The following is a 19,216-nucleotide window of genomic DNA, read 5'->3' on the forward strand; positions in this document are numbered from 1 at the left end:
CAGCACCCCGGTGGGGAAGAAGTCTTAAGGGAACAAGCCGGAGGTGATGCTACTGAAAACTTTGAGGATGTCGGACACTCTACGGATGCTCGAGAATTGTCCAAAACGTTTATCATTGGGGAGCTGCATCCAGTAAGCACCTTTTGGGGGCCTTGTTTCTCTTTAAGGCTGTGGGTTGACCTTACTCAAATCTGTAGACTTGCATATTACAAAATTTAAAAAGGAAAAAAGCAAAAAACAATTGCTCCTGACTTTAGAAATAAATTGACCAGAAATTTCTTTGTATTTCCTTGGTTGCACTTTTCACCAGCACTTAGAATCCTCTCACTCCAGGGTCATGTCCTGGGGACGGTGCATCTCAGACTCTGAAGTTTCCCTGAGCAGCAGATTTTAGAAGGTGGGGGTATTGACCCAGAGTAGTGTTATTTTGTCTTTTTTTTCTTTTTTGACCAAAATGTTTTTCTTAAGAAGCTCCTTTCTACTTTCATTAGTTTGAGGATATTTAAATTCTAAAAAATGATACAGAAATTTTAAAAAAATCAACTATGTTAAATCAATAAACTCTGCCTTCTGTAAAACCCACACGTGGTCCTCATCCTTCTCACTCTACCTGAGACCTTTGAGAACATCACCTTTGGTGGCAAGCCATGGACTGATTTTGCAAAAACGTAGGCTTGTTTTGGCTTTTATGTAAACCCAGGGCTGTAATAGGAATTTAGGCCCTTCTGCAGCATTTCAAAATGTACATTTATAACTCCACTTGTCTGTCAACCAAAGTTATCCGGAATATAGCTGCAAACTTGGAGATGTGCAAACTTGGAATCTGGAGCAGACAGGTAGATCCCTGTCACCTCTAGAGAGAGCCTGGACCTCTCCTCCGAGCCAGTGCCTTCCTTTCTCCTCCCCCAGCTCTGGGCACGTTACCAGTGGCCAACCTGAAGGGGTGGAGGTGCTCCTAGAAGCGGGCTCCAACAAGAAGAAAACATAGCAAATAGCCTCCACCGCAGTGAGCACACCTAGAAACCATATGAAAAACAGCCATGCAAAAAGTTTTGTTGCGTCTGATTGACGCTTCTTGTAGCGACTGTGAAAAAAGGAAGGGTTGAAGTAGGCTCTTTGGGGAATGCCTGAAGGTAGGAAATCTGTGTTAGAGCAGTTTCCGTTGAGTGGGACGTGGGTTTTTTGGTGGTGGGAGATGGTACTTTGAGAAAGGAAGCTTCATGTGTCAGGAAGGTTTATTCATCCACATATTTTCATCTTTATCTTCTGTGTCACCAAAGCGAAATAGTTGTATGGTAATTGGAAAGGCCTGCCCTTAAAATGTTGCATCCTGTCCTTATTCTTTCCATTCCAAAGCTTGTGAGGGTAGAGCAGGTGGGATTTCAGGCTGTGACTGCAGCATTTCTGCCTCACCTGTGGTCACCCTTTAGAGAGTCGATGATAAACCCTATACTTGGGAGGCTGCAGGAATTCACTGAGGATACCACACAAATTACACACACACACACACCCCCCCCCACCCCACCCCCCCACCTCAAAGTGAATTTCAGAGGGTAGAAGGGAAGAATCTAATTAGGTCTCAGCTGCTCCCTGAATTACAGATCAGAATCCGGGTCTCATAAATATATATACAGATCAGCATATAAATATGACTATCATGGATGCTATTTTAAACTTTGGAATGCCAGATTGAAATAAAGCTAGGCACTTAACCTGCTATTAATTTTTGCAGTCAGATGGATCAAACTGTGTATTTGATAACCTAGATGGAACCTAAAATGCTAATTACTGAATAATAATTTTTTTTTACTTTGGAAATGGTAGTTTTTCCTTTCATAATGGAGCTTACTTTTTTTTTTTTTAATTGCAGGATGACAGGTCAAAGATAACCAAGCCTTCGGTAAGTGTGACCATCTCCAGTATCTCGGTGGCTTTAGTTATCTGCACTGTATTTCATACCTGTCAAACTGGAAGGCATTTATTTACCTGAGGCCAGCATAGGTCTTTCTAGGTTAGATGAATATGTACCCTGTTGTCTCAGCAAAATTTTTTGTTTGTTTAGGCCGGTCAGTATATTTCATTAGGATAGCTTGTGTGTTCTCTTCACAAGACTCTCAATACTTAAAATAACTTTTTCACCATAATTATCAACAGATACCTTTTGAAGAGCTACTTTTTATAAGTAGCATTGTGCTTCTGATCTGAAAGATTTGACATAAGCCTTCTTTTCAGAGAACTTAAAATCTGAGCAGAGGTCTTAATACTTAAACCTTTAAGGACACTACCTATGTCTTCTTCATCTCCACGTCTCTGGGACATAGTAGGTGTTCGGTAAATGTTTGTTGGTTGAATTTAATGCTAATTAAAGAACTTTTTGATATATTTTTCCTTAAGAAAGGAAAATAATTCTAGTAGTGCTACTTTTATGCCCTGGTTCACTAGCCCTTCTCTCTGAACTGATCACCTCACTTAGATGACTTAGTACCTTTTTTGAGGCTCCTTTTTGGACGGTTGAAATTCTGTGATACATGAAGTTTTTTGCTTTTTCTCCAACGTCTGTCAGGGAAAAAGTGTAATTTTTCCCATTAGGTGTTCAGTATGTTAGTAAGCTTGGTGCATATCATTCAGCTGTAGTAAAACAAGGATTTGCTAAGGCCTGTTACCTGAACTTGGAACTAATGTAGGTCCAACCATGTCCTGAACCACGATTCCTACCAGCAGAAAGCACCAGTTAGAGCTAAGATCTCCTACATAACTGTTTTACTTCTGAGAGTCAGACTCTTCCTTTAGAACATACGTGACTTTGCTGACTTTAGAGCAGAACTGGAGGAATATGGGACAGGAACTTGCTATTTTTCTTAGAGGCCAGAAGCAAACACAGTGAAAGAAAATACATGACCACTTTCCTAGATTTATCTTTTCTGTGCTTCTAGTTTATCAGAAGAGAGTGTTCCTTTTTGGGTGTGTCTTATAACCATTCCATCTATCTCCAGTCTGATAAATGTACGCCGTGGTCTGAATTTTTGAAATTTTGCCTGCTGAAAATATTCGAATTGTGCAATAAGCTGCACCAAAGATTATTAGCTTGAACCTGCCCAAAGGGAAACAGGTGAAGTTGCCAAGTTAAGATATCTGTAGACACAGAGACGCATTTTTTAAGTAAGCAAATCCATATCTATCAATTTGACATGGATGATATCATTAGTGGCAATACCTACTGATAGATTTTTGTGGTTGCAGTTTTCAGAACATTGCTCTGTTAGTGAATTGATTTGGTTCTCATGATATCATGGGGGAATCCCTGGACCTTCTAGGGAAGGTGAAAGCAATGAAACTCAACCTTGTTCCAAGCTTTGACCTTGTTCAAGGTCACACACTGCAGAACCACTGTTAGCACCCACTTAAGGCTTGGCAGTTGCAAGTCTCTCATGCCTCTGTAGGCTCTAGCCTTTGCATAAAAGGCATCACTCCATCAGCAGTATTTTTAGGAAAGCCTTCCAGTGAAGAAATAGGCTAAGTGAGATGAAGTTATAAATGAGGTGTTTTTGATTTGCAAAAGCTCGATGGGCTTTGCATGCTTTTATTGAGAGCTTATCATGTACTGATTTTATTATTAACCTTTTCCTACTTGAAATTGAACCCCTCAAGGTCACGGAGTGAACAGAAGGCACAGCCTGTAATAAAGACCAGAGTCTTTTTCCCCTGTTCTGACAAATTTGTTAGTTACATACCAAAACCCAACTGTGGCCCAAGTGCTAAGTGGTAATTCAAACTTGCCTTAACTCTTAAGCATCCCTGGGTTAAGAGCCTAACAGATCATAAGCAATCAAACATGCATATTATCTTTTACAGTTTAGCTCTTTAGAGGATCATTGTTGTTACTGGTGGTGACGATGCACTAGTAGTGGAAGGCAAGCCAGCCAAGTTTCCATGCCGAGTTGTCAGCATGTTTGGTGAAATGCATGTGCTCAGTATAACAAAATAACAGATCCGTGTTTGCCTTCTGTTTACTATTTCAGGCTTAGCTTTCTAGTGTGACAATAACATTTTACCTTAAATGAACTGTTGCATTTGTTTCAGAACTGATTATGTCTTTCTTTATATGTCTCTAATAGCTAAATAATATTTTCTCATTGTCCAGTTACTTCTAGTAATCCTTATTAATTTTATTCATCTATACGAAATTTGAAACCTAATCTTGCAGTAGTTACGAATACTTTTTGTAGTCTCTAAGATTTAATATTGCTTAAAAAGATAATAACTGAAGTTTTCTTTTAAATGACTATTTTTTTCCCTCCTCCTGTGTCAGGAATCTTAAAGGCCATGTTACCAGGTTGGTGGGTCTCATAACTGCTTTGCTTGCTCTTCCTGGAAGGTTTCTGCCTTTTCACGGGAATGTCTTTAACTCGCCTTGCTGTGTGTAGCTCTGCCTCACTGCAAATCGCTGATTGTTTTGCTAACGGTTTTTTATCTTGTGTTTTGGGAAACTACAGAGATAGAACTCTCTGTGAAGCTGCCTTATTTCTGGCTACCTTTCTTTGAGGCACTAATACTTCTGCTGGTGTGGCGCTTCAAAAGAATGCTTCTTAACAAGTTTTTAAGCCCGAAAAAGCTTACATTTCACTAGGCCTTAGTTACCCCACTGTTTGGGGAAGTATGCATCTTCCTAGAGCCATCCATAGTTCCTTTTCATGGTACTGACAGGAAGGACCCCTCTCAGAAAGTGCTGGAAAGTAATACAGGCTGTAGCTGTGAAAGACCGTGGCATTTGAAGGTTTCTTGGTGGGTGACAGTGTGAAGTCAGCCTGTGAGGCCTCCAGTGTCTTTTTAGAGCCTTCTTGACAGAGTTAAAGAAGGCCAGGAAAGGTGGTCCAGACTGTTATAATTTAAATGATACTTCTTATTTTTTCTTTTTGGTTGGCATGTCTTTTTATATAATCTGGGTACACTTTTACTTCATATGAGATTTGATGAAGTAACTGATGTTTTTATCGAACATTTCATTCATGCTTTTGAAGAATGAAACTTAAAGATAATGAAACCTTAAAGACAGTGATAGGTTCTGTGTATGTATAAATGATACCTGTGTTCGGTTTCTATGTTAAAGTATTTAGATGTGCAGAATATTTTAGGTAGCCTATTTTTAACATTTTCTTTCAAATTATCTAATTTTTTTCTTCTGAAAAAATGGTGAAATTAGGTATTCAGGTGAGAAGTTTATGATATAATTTTCCCTTTCAACTTTTTTTGAAGAATGCACTGAATAAGAAGAATGAATTGAATAAACTATTGTGATCTTGTTTTAAAACAGGTTTTAGTCAATTGAATAAATGTTTAGATGTTCCCTTTAACTTACTTTACTTTTTCTCTTGTGTTTCAGGAAACTCTTATTACTACTATTGATTCTAATTCCAGGTATGTGGTAGTTTTCTTTAAAAGCATTACTGTGGTCAGAAGGCTCCTAATATCAGAGTTGGACTGGGGGCCTCTCCCCTCATCCAAGGCGCCTCTGTTGCTCCGGCTCCCGCCATGTGCCTCTCAGTGGACAGGCCAGGGGTCATCTCCACTTAGCACCCAGACTACCTAGGGCCTTCCCTCCTCAACCGTCTGACAGCTCCGACCGTGGACACTTCAGAGCGACCCCGGAGCTCACCCTCCAGCTGCATCTACCTTAAGGAACAGAACAAATGTAGTCTCCTGTTCCCCCGTGGCAGTCCTGTGGCCCGGGCAATCTTTTAATCTCCAGGCAGACATTCCTCATTTCCTTCCTCATTTGATATGTGGTCAGTTTCTTAAATTGTCATGATTATATCTCCCTAAGCATGGCTCAGTTTTCCCTTGTCCCTTTTCTAGGTTGGTCTTAAAATTGAACCCAGTAATCCAAGTGTAGCATGAATCACTTGTTCTAGGGACTAGATTGCTTTATTATACTTTAAGATCATAGTGACATTTTTGGCAGCTCTACCATCCTGACTTGTTTAATTGCCATTATATACATCTTTTTTGGACCCAAGCTCAAAGCTACACAGTCCTGCTTATTAATTTCGCCCTGTCAAATTTTGCTGCCCCCAGGCTGTCGGTGTTCTGGTACATTCCCTGCAGTATTTCCTTATTTCTTCTTGCTTTCCGCTGAAATGTCAGTCTCCTTCTAAATGGAAACTGAAAACCTACCAAATTACACTTGTAATCCTTTTGTAGTTTAAATCTTTATTTTGAACTTGATCTTTGAATGGGTTGATATGTGAAGAATATTAAAGGGTAGAAACTTTGACAGAAAATATATACGTAGCTGTTACCAGCTCTTTATTCAGGTTCTAAAACCTATACATTAATTTCTGTTTTCTAAGAAATTATAGGTTCAAATCTGTATTGAAGATCATCCTAACCCTGCCCCTGATATCATCTGTCATTTATAGTAGATCAAAAATTCTATGCATCAGGACTGAACAGTGTGTAAATTAGGGATTTTTGTGAATTTACACCTATGGACCACAGATTAAATAATTTGGGCATGTTGTTTATTAACACGTTAAACCTACTACACACATGTAAAGAGTAGATTTTCAAAACAAAATCACAGAATGTTGAGCTGTGGTGCTAGTAGCAACCGTAGTAATCCCATGCTTCAAACTCCTTAACTTTATGCTCAGGAGACGTGATTTGCCCTTGGCTATAGAGCTTGCTGATGGCTCTCTTGAAATGAGAACCTTGGTCTTCTGGTTCTCAGTTCAGTGCCATTTTCAATTCTTCACTTACGGGTGTAACTAGAATAAAACCTGCTAGGAATATTCACTTTCGTGAACTTGTGATGTATAACCCAGAGTTGATGTCTTTTCGATAAGTCACTAGTTCTAGGTGGCATCTGTTGGGGGAGTGATTCATAGCTCTTTGTATAAGTACATAGAAACAGATCTAAATGGAACTGGGAGGACATTAGTTTTCTTATAAGGCTGGAAGGACAGACCAGTTGCCAGTACACCAGGACATGTGTTGTACTCACTGCACTTTCAGCAATTCAGAGTTACCTTTTCATCCAAAAAGGTTAGCGAGGTAATAAAAACATGCCGTGGTGACTTCCATGGTAAAGAGAAGGAGCACAGTCTCGAGTCCCCTCCTTCGAACACCATGCAAGCGTCACTGCTGTTTCTTTCCAGCTGGTGGACCAACTGGGTGATCCCAGCCATCTCAGCACTGGTTGTAGCCCTGATGTATCACTTCTACACATCGGAACACTAAACACGTTCTCAGAAGCCAATGGAAGAAAAGACTGCTTTGGTCTGGGGAGAAAGAAGCCACCGTTAACTGCTTCAACTGACAGAACCCTTCACCTGAAAATGATTTGAATACACCTGTTTTCCTTTCCTCCTACATTAGACACAAAACAAACCGAAAAGAACTGTTCTTTCTAGTCCTGAACTTTTAGAGTGTGCCTTTTTATTCATCAGCTTTGTTTTGATGTTCCATCACTATGTCATTTGCTTATTGTGGGCACAATCTTTTAAAACATACCACTGTGTTTGGCTGTCTGTTTGATATGTAATTGTCTTTAATGTTTGGAATCTGATTATTTGGCAGTCATTTAATGTGCTAATCTTTCAGGTCCAAGTTGTCTGTCTGATGTGAGTAGGGGTGTCCTTGGATCTCTTCTTGTGCTGCTTCATCTAATTGAATAATCAGGTATTGCATGTTTCCAGTGTAGTTTTTTTTTTTACAAGGAAATTAAGGAAGGCCCAGAAATAATAGCTTAAAGATTTCTAATAATTGTTCTACTTGAACAATCATATAGATGATAAAAAGAGAAAGTGGCCTGCAAGACCTAGAAAAGATACTCCATCTTTTCTTTGATTGAAAACACCAGCAACATCAACAAAAGCCTGTGAACCATGAGAGAACATTACCACTGTCCCTTCTCTCAGCGTAAACATGTCATTCCGAAGAGATTCTCAGTTATGCGGGTTCTCAGGTTTTACAGACCCCTCCTTCAGAGGTGAAAACTGTTTACGTGCTCCTGTAAAGAAATGATGATTCCCTAATTTGTAAAAACACACATTTGAAAGAGATTGTGGGACATTTGGAATCTGATTTTTGAAGAAATTTAGCTCTGGTGATGGGCCATGAAGAACTCTGGTATGGACTGATTCAGTGGATTGATTCAGTTATCCCGTCTTTGTTTATTATTCTCTGCCCAGTGCTTTTTTCTTTAAATGTCGAAACTTGAGAGATGAATTTATAGACTCGAAGTACTTTGTAGTTAGCGATGATTGTCCATTGGCCTGCTAGCCGACTGACGAGCCATGGAGTTCTTCAGAAATAACTAAACACATTGGAAAGGAATTTGTTTAAATTACAGAGCATAGATTTTTATAATCAATGACATGTATCACCCTCTGCCTTTTTTGTCACTGGAAGTTAGAGCGAATGTAGGAGGCCAGTGGGGCAGCTGTCTCTATCACATGGGAAAATACCTTGCAGAGGAATCCTTTGTTTAGATTTTAATAAACATAAGCCTGGAACAAAATCATGCCTCTTGTAATGGACTTGAAGTGCCCGACACATCCCTCTGCGTTTTGATACATCGACAGATGAGTCAGCAGGCTCTGCTGTAACGTGCTGTCATGACTGTGTAATCATGGATAGGTCAGTAGCTAAATAAAAATGACTGTGGGACCTTCACTCTGCTTTTTGATGCTACCGTATCAAGGATATCCATGTCGAGTTCCACAGTTCTTCCTCTAAGATAGGAGAGCAGTCGGTTCACTGCTCCGGGCGTGGTTTTCAACATCATTATGAAGGGTGTGTCTGGAAATAAACAGTATAACCAAAGGGATTAAGGCAAGAAATTAGTGCCCTGGTGAGCGTTTCTGCATCTGCCCTCTCCCACTCCCCCACCCCACCGCGCCATAGATAGGGGCTCTGCAGGTTCCTCTGAAGCTTGGAATGAAATGACCACCAAGCTTGCACTCCTCTCCCTGGCCCACACGTGCAGTGAATGTTTGCATGTCCCCCATCTGGATCTCTTAGAGAAGAGCTTGCTTTAAATTTGGATGAGATACTTGGTGTGTGAAATTTGAACAAAGCAAATCGTACAATAGCGAATTTACAGTTAAAAGCCATGTCCTGTCCGTGTGCAGAAATCTCTGTGAGGCTGGGTCGACCCAGCCTCCAGACTCCTTTCTGCTTTTCTCTGACTGCATGTGTGTTCACTGTCACCTTATCTGGAGGCCCAGTTTGGTTTGGTTCCATATCAGGGTGGGGAGCTCTGGTACTTGAGATAGTCCAGCATTGCTCTTGGGGATCAGGGTCCACTCCTGTGCCATCGGCATTAGCAAGGACAAGCTTTCATATTGTCCCTGCTCTCAACGAGCCTTACCAAGTTCCTGGGAGGAGCAGGCATGGAAGAGAAGACATCATGGTGGGGATCGGGCTGGACTTCTATGTCTGCTGCGTCCAGCTGCACAAAGGCTGGGCAGGCTGGGGGAGGGGCCACAGGCGAGGAAGATGTTTATGCAGGAAGCTTGGCGTCAGTCTCAGAAACAGTAGAAAAAGATAACAAGGGATTCCCGTAGTGAGTGGGGGAGGGGCAGAGGGTTCATCTGGAGGCACATTTTGTAAAAGATCAACAGATGTTTGAGAAGTTCATCGATTACGAAATCATTATGTAAGTTCTAAAACTAAATCACAGTCTTATGTGTTTTTTGAATGTCAAATGTGAACATTTCCATCAAGATAGAAAATGAAGCCCCAGTTGTAGGTGGGAATGATGCACCTGTCAGGGAAAGTCCTAAAAAATGGAGAAATAGGTAACCCTTGTATTCCTGCTTCTCTCTACTGTTGCCTCATGCCCAGGTATCTCTACCTAGTCACTCCTTTTTCCTACTAAGGCAGGTGACGCAAAGAATCCCATAAGTCATGAAATTCACTATGAACCAAACAAAGCCCATGTGAAGTTTGGAAGTAGAATTTCTTAAGTAAAGGCTAGTTGTTTTAAGGATGGTGGGTGGGCAGCAGGTCTTTCTGATCCCATGGGTGGTCTCTCCACATCTGGTGGTATTTGGCATCTCAAGGACCAAGCTGAAGTTGACTCAAGGTTTCAGGTTGGCCTTGAAACAGTTATACTTCCAGGGGTGGGGCTGTGGGTTGGCTCCACCTTCATCATTCCCTTTAAAGAAGAAAGAAGCAAGTGAAACGAATTTGCTTGTGTCTGCAGCGTAGGTCCTCCAGAAAAATGATGCAAAAAGTGCAATTGCAAAAAATTCACCTTCAATCCAAATTAATTTAAGAAACCATTAAAATGACATATTGTCATTTTTAGATAAGAAAATTCTGTTTGTTTTAATATTCTTGGAGCCATGGGGGAATTCTAGAAATAACTGAACAATTAGAAGTTCTGGTAGAAAGAATTTACCTGATACTTTTAAGTAACATTTATCCTGTGGTGAACATTCAACAACTTTGAAAACTCTTGTTTCATTGTCCTAATATTTTATTGATAAACTGAATTTATTTCACCTTTATGATTATGCTTGTCACGTCAATAGCTCTTCAGGAAGAAGTCATTTGAGTATTGTCAGATGGAAATATTTAATATATAAGTAATTGCATTACTTTCACATTCGTTTTCTCAGTTAACCAGTTCAAGAACAATAAAAGATTCATAATTATCTTGGAAGAAAACATAGGCATAGTTCTTTACGATTTTGGAGTAGGCAATGGTTTCTTAGATAATGATACCAAAAGCACGAACTACAAAAGAAGAAATAGATAAACTGAACTTCTTCAGAATTAACAACTTCTGTGTTTTAAAGGACCCCATCAAGCAAGTGAAAAGACAACACACAGAGTGGGAGAAAATATTTGCATATCATATTTAATGAGGAAATTTTGAAGAACTCTTACAACTCTATAAAAAATAATAACCCATTTGAAAAATTGGCAAAAGATCTGATTATACACTTCTCCAAAGAAGATGTTCAAAGCCAATGAGCACGTAAATGAATTGATGTTCAACAGCATTAGTCATTAGGAAATGAAAGTCAAAACCACAATGACATAGCACTTCACACCCACTGAGAAGGCCATAATACAAAAATCTGATGATAGCAAGGGTTGACAAAGATGTGGAGAGATTGGAACCCTTGTGCATTGCTGGTGGGAATGTAAAATGGTACAGCCACTGTGGAAAACATGGCAGTTCCTTAAAAAAACATTCCTATGATAAACCATAATGGAAAAAAGTATTTTTAAAATGTATATATATGTATAACTGAATCACTTTGCTGTACAGCAGAAATTAACACACCATTGTTAATCAACTATACTTCAATTAAAAAAAAGTTAAACATAGAGTTACCTATGACCCCAAAATTCGATATGCTCAAGAAAATTGAAAACAGGTACTGATACAAAAACCTGTGCATGAATGTTCACAGCAGCATTATTATTCGTAATAGCCAAAAAGTGGAAACAACCCAAGTATTTGTTCATCAACAGATGAATGGATAAAAGATGTGTTATATTCATGCAATGTTGAATTATTTGAGAACAAAAAGTACCGTGCGTGTTACAACATGGATGAATCTTGGAAACGTATGCAAAGTGAAAGTGTTACCGAACCCAGGTCCGGTTGCTCAAGGCTCGAAAGCCAATTCTTGAGAGACAAGTGTTGGTAGGAAAGGAAAGGTTGCTTTATTTCGGAGGCCGGCAGCCCAGGGAGAGGGTGGACCACTGTCGGAGAACCAACTCCTGATGGCTGCTCAGGAGACAGGGGCTTTTAAAGGGGAGTTTCAGGGGGAGGGAGGGAGCAGAACAGCACAGTCTGTTCTGACAGTCATCTTGAAACCAGTAATGTGGTGGTCTGATCAGCGTCACCTTGGTTGTTTTAAGTACGGTTAATCTTTAGTTCCAGGGTTCGTTCCCATTTCTTTGAGGCCAGTTCTCGGAATTGTGGCAGCTTCTGTCATGGCTTCAGTTTGGTCATCATGTGGTCATCCTCCTCGCCCTGGTGGGGGGCTTCAGTATCTGCAAAACAGCTCACAGGATATGGCTCAGAATATTATCTATAGCCCTTAAGGAGGAGCTAAAGGTTCTTGACTATGCTTAATGACTAAACTATTATCATTTGGTCTCCTTTGACTGTTTTCCTTTGTTTCTGCATTTTCCCACTTCTCTGATTAAACTTATTCTTTGGCTAAAGTTTTTCCACAGACAAAAGGCAGGCAGAGGACATGGTGCGGGGACAAGGACCATAGGGTCCCGCTCTGTTTTGAAAGTAGTCCCGAGAGGCCACATACCGTATGATTCCATTTATATGAAATGCTCAGAATAGGCCGTGGTTGCCTAGGGTTGGGGAGAAATGGGGAGTGACTGCTAATGTGTATGGGGTTTCTTTTGGTGGTGATGAAAATGTTCTAAAATTGATTATGGTGATGGTTGCCCATATCCGTGAATGTACTAAAAAACATTGAATTGTATAATTTAAAATGGGCGACCTGTATGGTGTGGGATTATACTATAGTTCAATAAAGCAGTTATTTTAAAAATTCAGCACAAAGTAAACATCCCCTACCCCCAAGAAACTGGTCTTCTCCCGTGTTCATTGTCTTAGAAGCATCCACCCAACTCATGCCAGCAGCGGGAGTTCCTCACATCCCGCTCACCCACAACATCATTTCCTGAAATCAGCACTCTGTTACAAGTGGCCTCCTGTAAGATGTGGGATGTGAAGCTAGAGAAGGGACTCTTGCTTTTTTACTTTATATTTTGTCCTCATATATTATTTGAATGAAAGTGTATGACTTTTGCAATTAAAAATAAGAAATAGCTCTAATGGTCTGTCTACTCTCTACCCAAATCCATCTCCCCTCTCCACCTGCAGTGTCACTGCCTTAGTTCAGGCCTTCAGCTCTTCTAAATTTTTGCTGCAAATCCTTCCTGGCTTTTCCCATCTGGATCTGTCCATGCTGTTATTTCTGTTCCATGGCCTATCTTTTAAGGCTTGTCCAATTCCTGGGACATAGGAGGTGTCTATTTGTTAACTGAATAACTAAACTAACAAATGACTGAAGTCCCTTAGCTGGTCTCCCACCTCACATCTCTATTTCTAATCTCTTATTCCCATTATCGGATTATTTTTACTAAGACACCACTTTGATATCACTCTTGGCCAAAAGCCTTGGCGATAACACCAAGTCCAAGGTGGTGCTGAAGGTACTTGGCTGACTGCTCCTCAGCCTGTAAGGATATTGAGCTTTAAGAACTGCAGCCAGAAGGCTGGCTCCCAGTTTCGTATATTGGAGTACAGGTGCGTTTAGACTCTAGTAGTTTCTCAGCAGTGGCAAGAGGCGGAGAATGACGTTATCTGACAAGCCCCTGATATTCTTAGCATGTCGGATCCTGTTAGCTGGTGAGGCTAGGTTAGTACCTAGACCTTGGAGCCTGTCCAAAAATGGAGGGCGAGGGAGGGTGGAAGGTTATCAGTTGCAAACAGGAAGGAGGGCAAGGCTGGTTACACACCCAGAGGTCAGGAAAGTTCTGTGCTCTTGGAGCTGAGTCTGATTAACTTCTGCTAGTTACTCTTTATCTCTGCTGAGCTGCAGTATCTCATGACTTCAGCAAACCTGCCCCAGACCTGAGCCTGTAGACTCTTCCAAGCTGGTAAAGTTTACTTGGCAGTAAGCCCAGTCCCTAAAAGCCTTCCTTTTAACTAAAACCTATAGGCTTTAGGGGCCCCAAGTGACACTCTCCTCCTGGGAACACAGTGATTATTTCAGCATTCAAGACTTACCACTGAGGCCAACAATAACTAGAGAAAGCATATTTCTCTTTCCTCTTAGTGTGAGCTTGGTCACTGATTTACCCCTAGACACTGAAACACTGACTAACTCGTAGGAGAATTCCCAGCAGATACAACTAGGAGCATCTCTCAATGTTTTTGGCTAAAGTTTTCATATATTAGAACAAAATCCTTTTAGGGAAATCATGGAGTTGACCATTGCCTTTATCTCCAGTGCTGTTCACTGCTTGTTATTTTTCAGAATCATCTCTCCTGGGCATTATGCCCCTTCTTGGTTGGTTCTCTATTTTTCAAGTTCAAACTGGATTCCATAACCCTTTCATTTCTCTTCTCATGAACCTGTTCCCTCCAGAGCCAATGTGTGGCCCTTTTCACCTGTGCCCCTCTTCTGTTTAAAGCTCTCCCCCGCTGAGGGATTACAGAAGACCTATTCTTCCTCAGTTTGCTGAGTCATGCCAGGGGAAAACCAAAACAGCTCTGATGCATTACATCTTTATAAAAATTAATTCCATAATGCTCATAGGATTTCCTTTCTTTCCTTTTTGATTTTGGGTCGCCTGTCTCCTCTTCCTATTTTTAGAATGTAGTCGAAGCCCCTTTAACTGTATGGTTAGATGGTTGATTACTCAAAGTGGGGTAAAGTGGAACGTCATCATCATGTTTTTTTTAAGTTCATTCAAATGTTCATTCTTTTGTCCAGTGCTTTTGTTTGAGAACAGGTCCATTACATTCAATTAAATATTGTAATTGCAATTATAGATACAGCTACGATAAGCAGACTGGGAACTAACGCAACTGATAAACCTACATTTAACTAGTTGCAATTGGGATGTGCAGGCACTCAGGAAGGCAGACTCAGTTGACCGTATCAGTGCGTCATGGGCGTTGGTTAAGTATTTCAAAGGACGAGGAAAGAGACAATCTGGTGACTAGATTCAGTGGAGATAGGTTGATAGAGCTCCTACTATAATTTATACTGCTGAATCTAGCCTGTTGATTCTCACCCATCTCAAGCTCAAATTGTAAATTTTCATTTATAATGTGTGTTGGTGTTATGTGCCTTCTCATAATCAACTGCCATCCTGTGACAGCAGTAGTTATCTGTTAGTGGGAGAAACCCAAAGGAAAGAGCTTTCTAGTAACTTCTGGCCCAGCTGAATAGCAATTAGGCTTAAATGAGTGGCACTTGAAGTTTGGAGCAGCTGATTTCGACTTTAAAAAGCAGCTCCAGCGGTTATTAAACTCCCAGAAATTACATGAAATGTCCTGTTCATGTGCATGTTTTTCTGAGAAGGGTACTAGTAAGTTTTCTTAAATTCTTAAGGGGTCTGTTATTCCCCAAAGATCAAGAGCCACTCGTTACATAAGTGTAAGAATGAAGGAAAAAGTGTTCCTCTTCACTTCACAACTGTTGCCTAAAATCCATCCCCCAACTATGCATTGGGCTCTTGCTATGAGCCAGAACCATCTGGGCCTGGGGACCCAGCCCTGACCAGGACGCCGCAGTCCCTGCCCTCGGGAAGCTGCATTCTGGTGGGAGGTGTGCAGATAACGGGTAAATAAAGAGACATGCGTGGAACATCAGTCAGTGAAAAGTATTATGAAAAGAGTAAAGCAGGCCCTCTAAAGGGAAGAGGAGTGTGATTTTAATTAGGTGATTAGGAAATCCTCTGTGAGTCGGAGACATCTGGGTGGAGACCTGAAAGAAGTGAGGGAATGAGCCATGCAAATTTCTCACGAAAAGCATCCCCAAGATCAGGGATAGCAAGTGCAAAGGCCCTGAGGCAGCAGGGTGCCTGACATTTGAATAAGAACGAGGAGGCCAGCCTGGCTTCAACACACATGATCTGATTTACGTTTAGAGGGATACATCTGGAGATTATATGGGTGGCCAAGAGCAGGTGCCTAAGCCTAGGAATAAATACATGTACTTATGAATACATTTCTATGTATTTAAATTTTTCAAAATGGGAATTTTAAAATTATAGTATTACTTTTATATATATTGATAGAAAAATGAAACGACATATAAATCAGAAATCTATAAAAAGAAAATTTTAATTGATGGCCAGCTAAACATACCTGTGATTACCATTTCAATATATATATTCTTCCAGAATTATTTCTCACATTCCTTTAGATAAGTGGAATCACAGTGGAAAGATTTTTTTCACTCAACAGTAAATTGCAGAACTCGGTCTGTATCAAAAAGCAAAAGGCTTCCTCATTATTATTATTTTTTTCTTTTGTCTTCTGTTTTTCTTCTAGTCCCTTTTTTGGCTTCCTCACTATTGAATGTGATCCATTATGTACTATTATTGTTTTTATTGTGGTAAAATATACATGTATTAATTTTTAAGGGAAATTAGCAAGGCCTGCACCCTGGCTCCTGAACATGTGTTCTGTAGACCAGCAGCAGCAGCAGCAGCAGTGAGTCTGTTAAATGCAGACTCTCGAGCCCCACCTGAGAGATGGAGACGCACTGGCCTCAGTGGGGTTGGCCAGGAGGCCTGCAGAGGAATAGCCCTCCCCCACCACCCGAATGGGGTCCTCCCTAAGGCCCTGTCTTGTGCCGTCTTCTCTTCTCTATTCATGCTGCTCAGAGGAAGTCAACTGTTGTTATGACTTAAGAATAATCTTATGACGCTGTACTTTCATTCTGAATCTCTTAACCAGAGACCATCCATCCATCTCCAGCATATTGAGAAGTTTCCGTATGTCAGTTTTTGTAGGAAGCCCCAAGGGTACATTTGAACAAGTGGGAGGAGTTCCAAGGGGCTGGCTTGGGCATCTGGGTGGTGGCCATGCTCTCCAGTCAGGTTGGAGACACAGGCTGAGCCATCGCTACAGATGGTCACTGAAGCCACTGATTGCTTGGGATCATCTGGGAAGAACGTGTGGAGTGAGAAGGTGGGACCCGTGTGAGGACAGGGGAGGCCTGGGAGGAGGCTGAGCAGGAGGGGGGCCAGGAGAGGGCAGGTCACAGGCGTGCAGAGCGCTCAGCGTCACCAGTGTCCCCCGGGGGTCACGGATAGTAGCAGGTGCTGCCCTACTAACACCTGTGTAGGGTTTGCCACAGGCCAGGCACCCTCTGAAGGGTGCTACATTTATGACCTCACCTAATCCTGTAACACACACAGGAGGTAGAAACCTGCTATATCTCTGGGTTAAAGATGAAGCAACAGAGGCGGAGAGAGAACTCTCCCAAGGTAACCAACATGTGACAAAGCCGGGACCCAACTCCTGCAAGCCTGGCCCTGAGGTCCGTGCTCTGAACCAGTGTGCCAAGACTGAGACTGAAGACTTCCCCTAGAACAGCAACAGAACAGTCGTGGCAGGCCTTGTGGAGAGCAGCTCCCTGGAGAAGAAGGGGTGGGAGCGGGTCACAGATAGAAGGGAGAGACTGCCTGTCCGGAAACTTGGCTGTGAGAGGAAGACAGGGAGGGGTATTAGCTGGAGGGGCTGGGCAGGGGGTGGGGGGATTTTTGCTTTATTTTAACTTAGAAGTGGGAGATATGAACACATGTTTAAGTGCTGGGAGCTGCGTATAGGCAGAGGTTGAGAAAAGGGCTGACTGGTGGCCACAGGTCCCTGGGCGAGCTCAGCCCTGGAGGAGGGCTTTCCACTGTGAAAGGGCCAAGGAGGCCAGGATGGGAGATAGGGAAATTGGAATTTCATGCCTCTTGTCTTCTGTTTTCCTGAAGTCATGTGAGAGACAGAGGGAGGTGGTGGAGGAGAAAAAGGAATAATAATAATGAGGAATAGAAGAAACATTTATTTGAGCCAAGCTGAGGACTGTAGCCCTGGGGAACACAGTTCAAGTGCTTCTGGTAACACGACCCAGATCTGACTCTTAGGAGACCAGCCTCGTCATTCTCAGCGATGTGATATGGGTAGGATTGACCCCACTCCTAAATCTAGTATGAACCCAGATTTGCTTGAGCTAAAAAATTCCATCTCTTGGCCATAGTGGGAAGATATTTTGCTTTGTCAGAACCAAGGAGGCAGAAGAGCTGTTTGCCAGTGTTCACGGGAAAGTGAAACACCTTCCCTCCTCTGTGTGTGCTGTCAGAAGAGACCATCTCTCCTCTCCTGGATGATAGGGTGTAAAGATGTATGTCATGGACTGCCGCAGCCACTTTGGCACCATGAGGTATTTTGGGTCCTACTGGGGTGGGGACTCCTGAGGTCTGGGGATGAGCCTGTCCTCACGAAAGGCAGATTGGAAGGACTGGGAAAATCTGACTTCTTGGAGACACTGACTAAGCTGCTGCATCATGCCTCTCTTCCAGATCATGGGGCATTTTTTCAGGTCGGAAGCCTATAATACTGCTGATAAATTTACAAATGTTGACTTGTAAGAATGGCAGTTTCTTTTATTTATTTATTTATTTATTTATTTATTTATTTATTTATTTATTTATTTATTATTGGCTGTGTTGGGTCTTCGTTTCTGTGCGAGGGCTTTCTCTAGTTGCGGCGAGTGGGGACCACTCTTCATCGCGGTGCACGGGCCTCTCACTGTCGCGGCCCTTCTTGTTGTGGAGCACAGGCTCCAGACACGCAGGCTCAGTAGTCGTGGCTCACGGGCCTAGTTGCTCCGCGGCATGTGGGATCTTCCCAGACCAGGGCTCGAACCGGTGTCCCCTGCATTAGCAGACAGATTTTCAACCACTGCGAAGAATAGCAGTTTCTTTTGGTTCAACCTGCGAGTCAACATTCATAACCCCCCTTGACTGTCTAACTCAGTTTGAGGTGAGTTGTAGTTAAGACAAGTTGGAACTCAGAACCATGCCCAGAGAAGGAGAAGCTCACCCCTAAACCCCGGGTGCTGACTGCTCCAAGACGTCTCTGTGGTGTCTCTTGCTGCTGACACCTGGCCAGTACAAGAGATGCGTCAGTTTGCTGCTGTAGCAGCGATGGCCACGGCTGCTCTGATGATGCCCAAGGGACACAGATGGGGGCGGGCTTGGCTTAACCGACCCCAGGTTTCCATGAGCCCCAGCCCCGGGAGGATTATGATTTGGAGCAAATCCCAGCTCAGCACAGCCAGTCAGAGTGAGTTCACGCACAGGAGTCCCCCTGTGTTTGGGGAATGTCCGCAGGCTCAGAGGCTGAGGAAGACAGACACCTCTCTTTGAGAGTTCCTTCCGTAAATGTGGATAGATGGTGGGACCTCCAGGTGCCCGCAGGATGGATGGTGGGACCTCCAGGTGCCCGCAGATGTCTGAATTTTTAACTCAAAGTGAATATTTGGGAATAGCCAGAAGGGATTTTGGTGTGGCGAGGTAAGTCGGACCGATGCCAGTTTTGCGGGCTGAAGGAAGTTCTTCCAGGTTAGAATATGTGCGCTTTAGGCAGTGGATTTTTCCTGCTCGTGGTGCTCAGTAAGCTGCCGGCTTCTCTTGAAACCATAGTTCATTA

The 19,216-nt window shown here is 42.2% G+C and overlaps 1 protein-coding gene across 4 annotated transcripts in view; it reads left to right on the plus strand.

Annotated features, from left to right (window-relative positions):
* Positions 1–19,216, plus strand: part of CYB5A (cytochrome b5 type A) — an 80,468-nt gene that overhangs the window by 20,236 nt on the left and 41,016 nt on the right. For 3 of the 4 annotated variants that reach the window (XM_082415949.1, XM_082415950.1, XM_082415951.1), the window contains exons 2-4: positions 4–132; positions 1,871–1,900; positions 5,381–5,415. In XM_082415949.1, the coding sequence (XP_082272075.1) occupies positions 4–132; positions 1,871–1,900; positions 5,381–5,415 (194 nt within the window). Of the gene's footprint in view, positions 1–3; positions 133–1,870; positions 1,901–5,380; positions 5,416–7,154; positions 8,674–19,216 lie in introns of those variants that run through there. The other variant, XM_082415952.1, reaches the window with a different exon arrangement.

This window comes from Balaenoptera physalus, assembly GCF_965194825.1.
Source record: "Balaenoptera physalus genome assembly, chromosome: 12".
Lineage (NCBI taxonomy): Eukaryota > Metazoa > Chordata > Mammalia > Artiodactyla > Balaenopteridae > Balaenoptera > Balaenoptera physalus.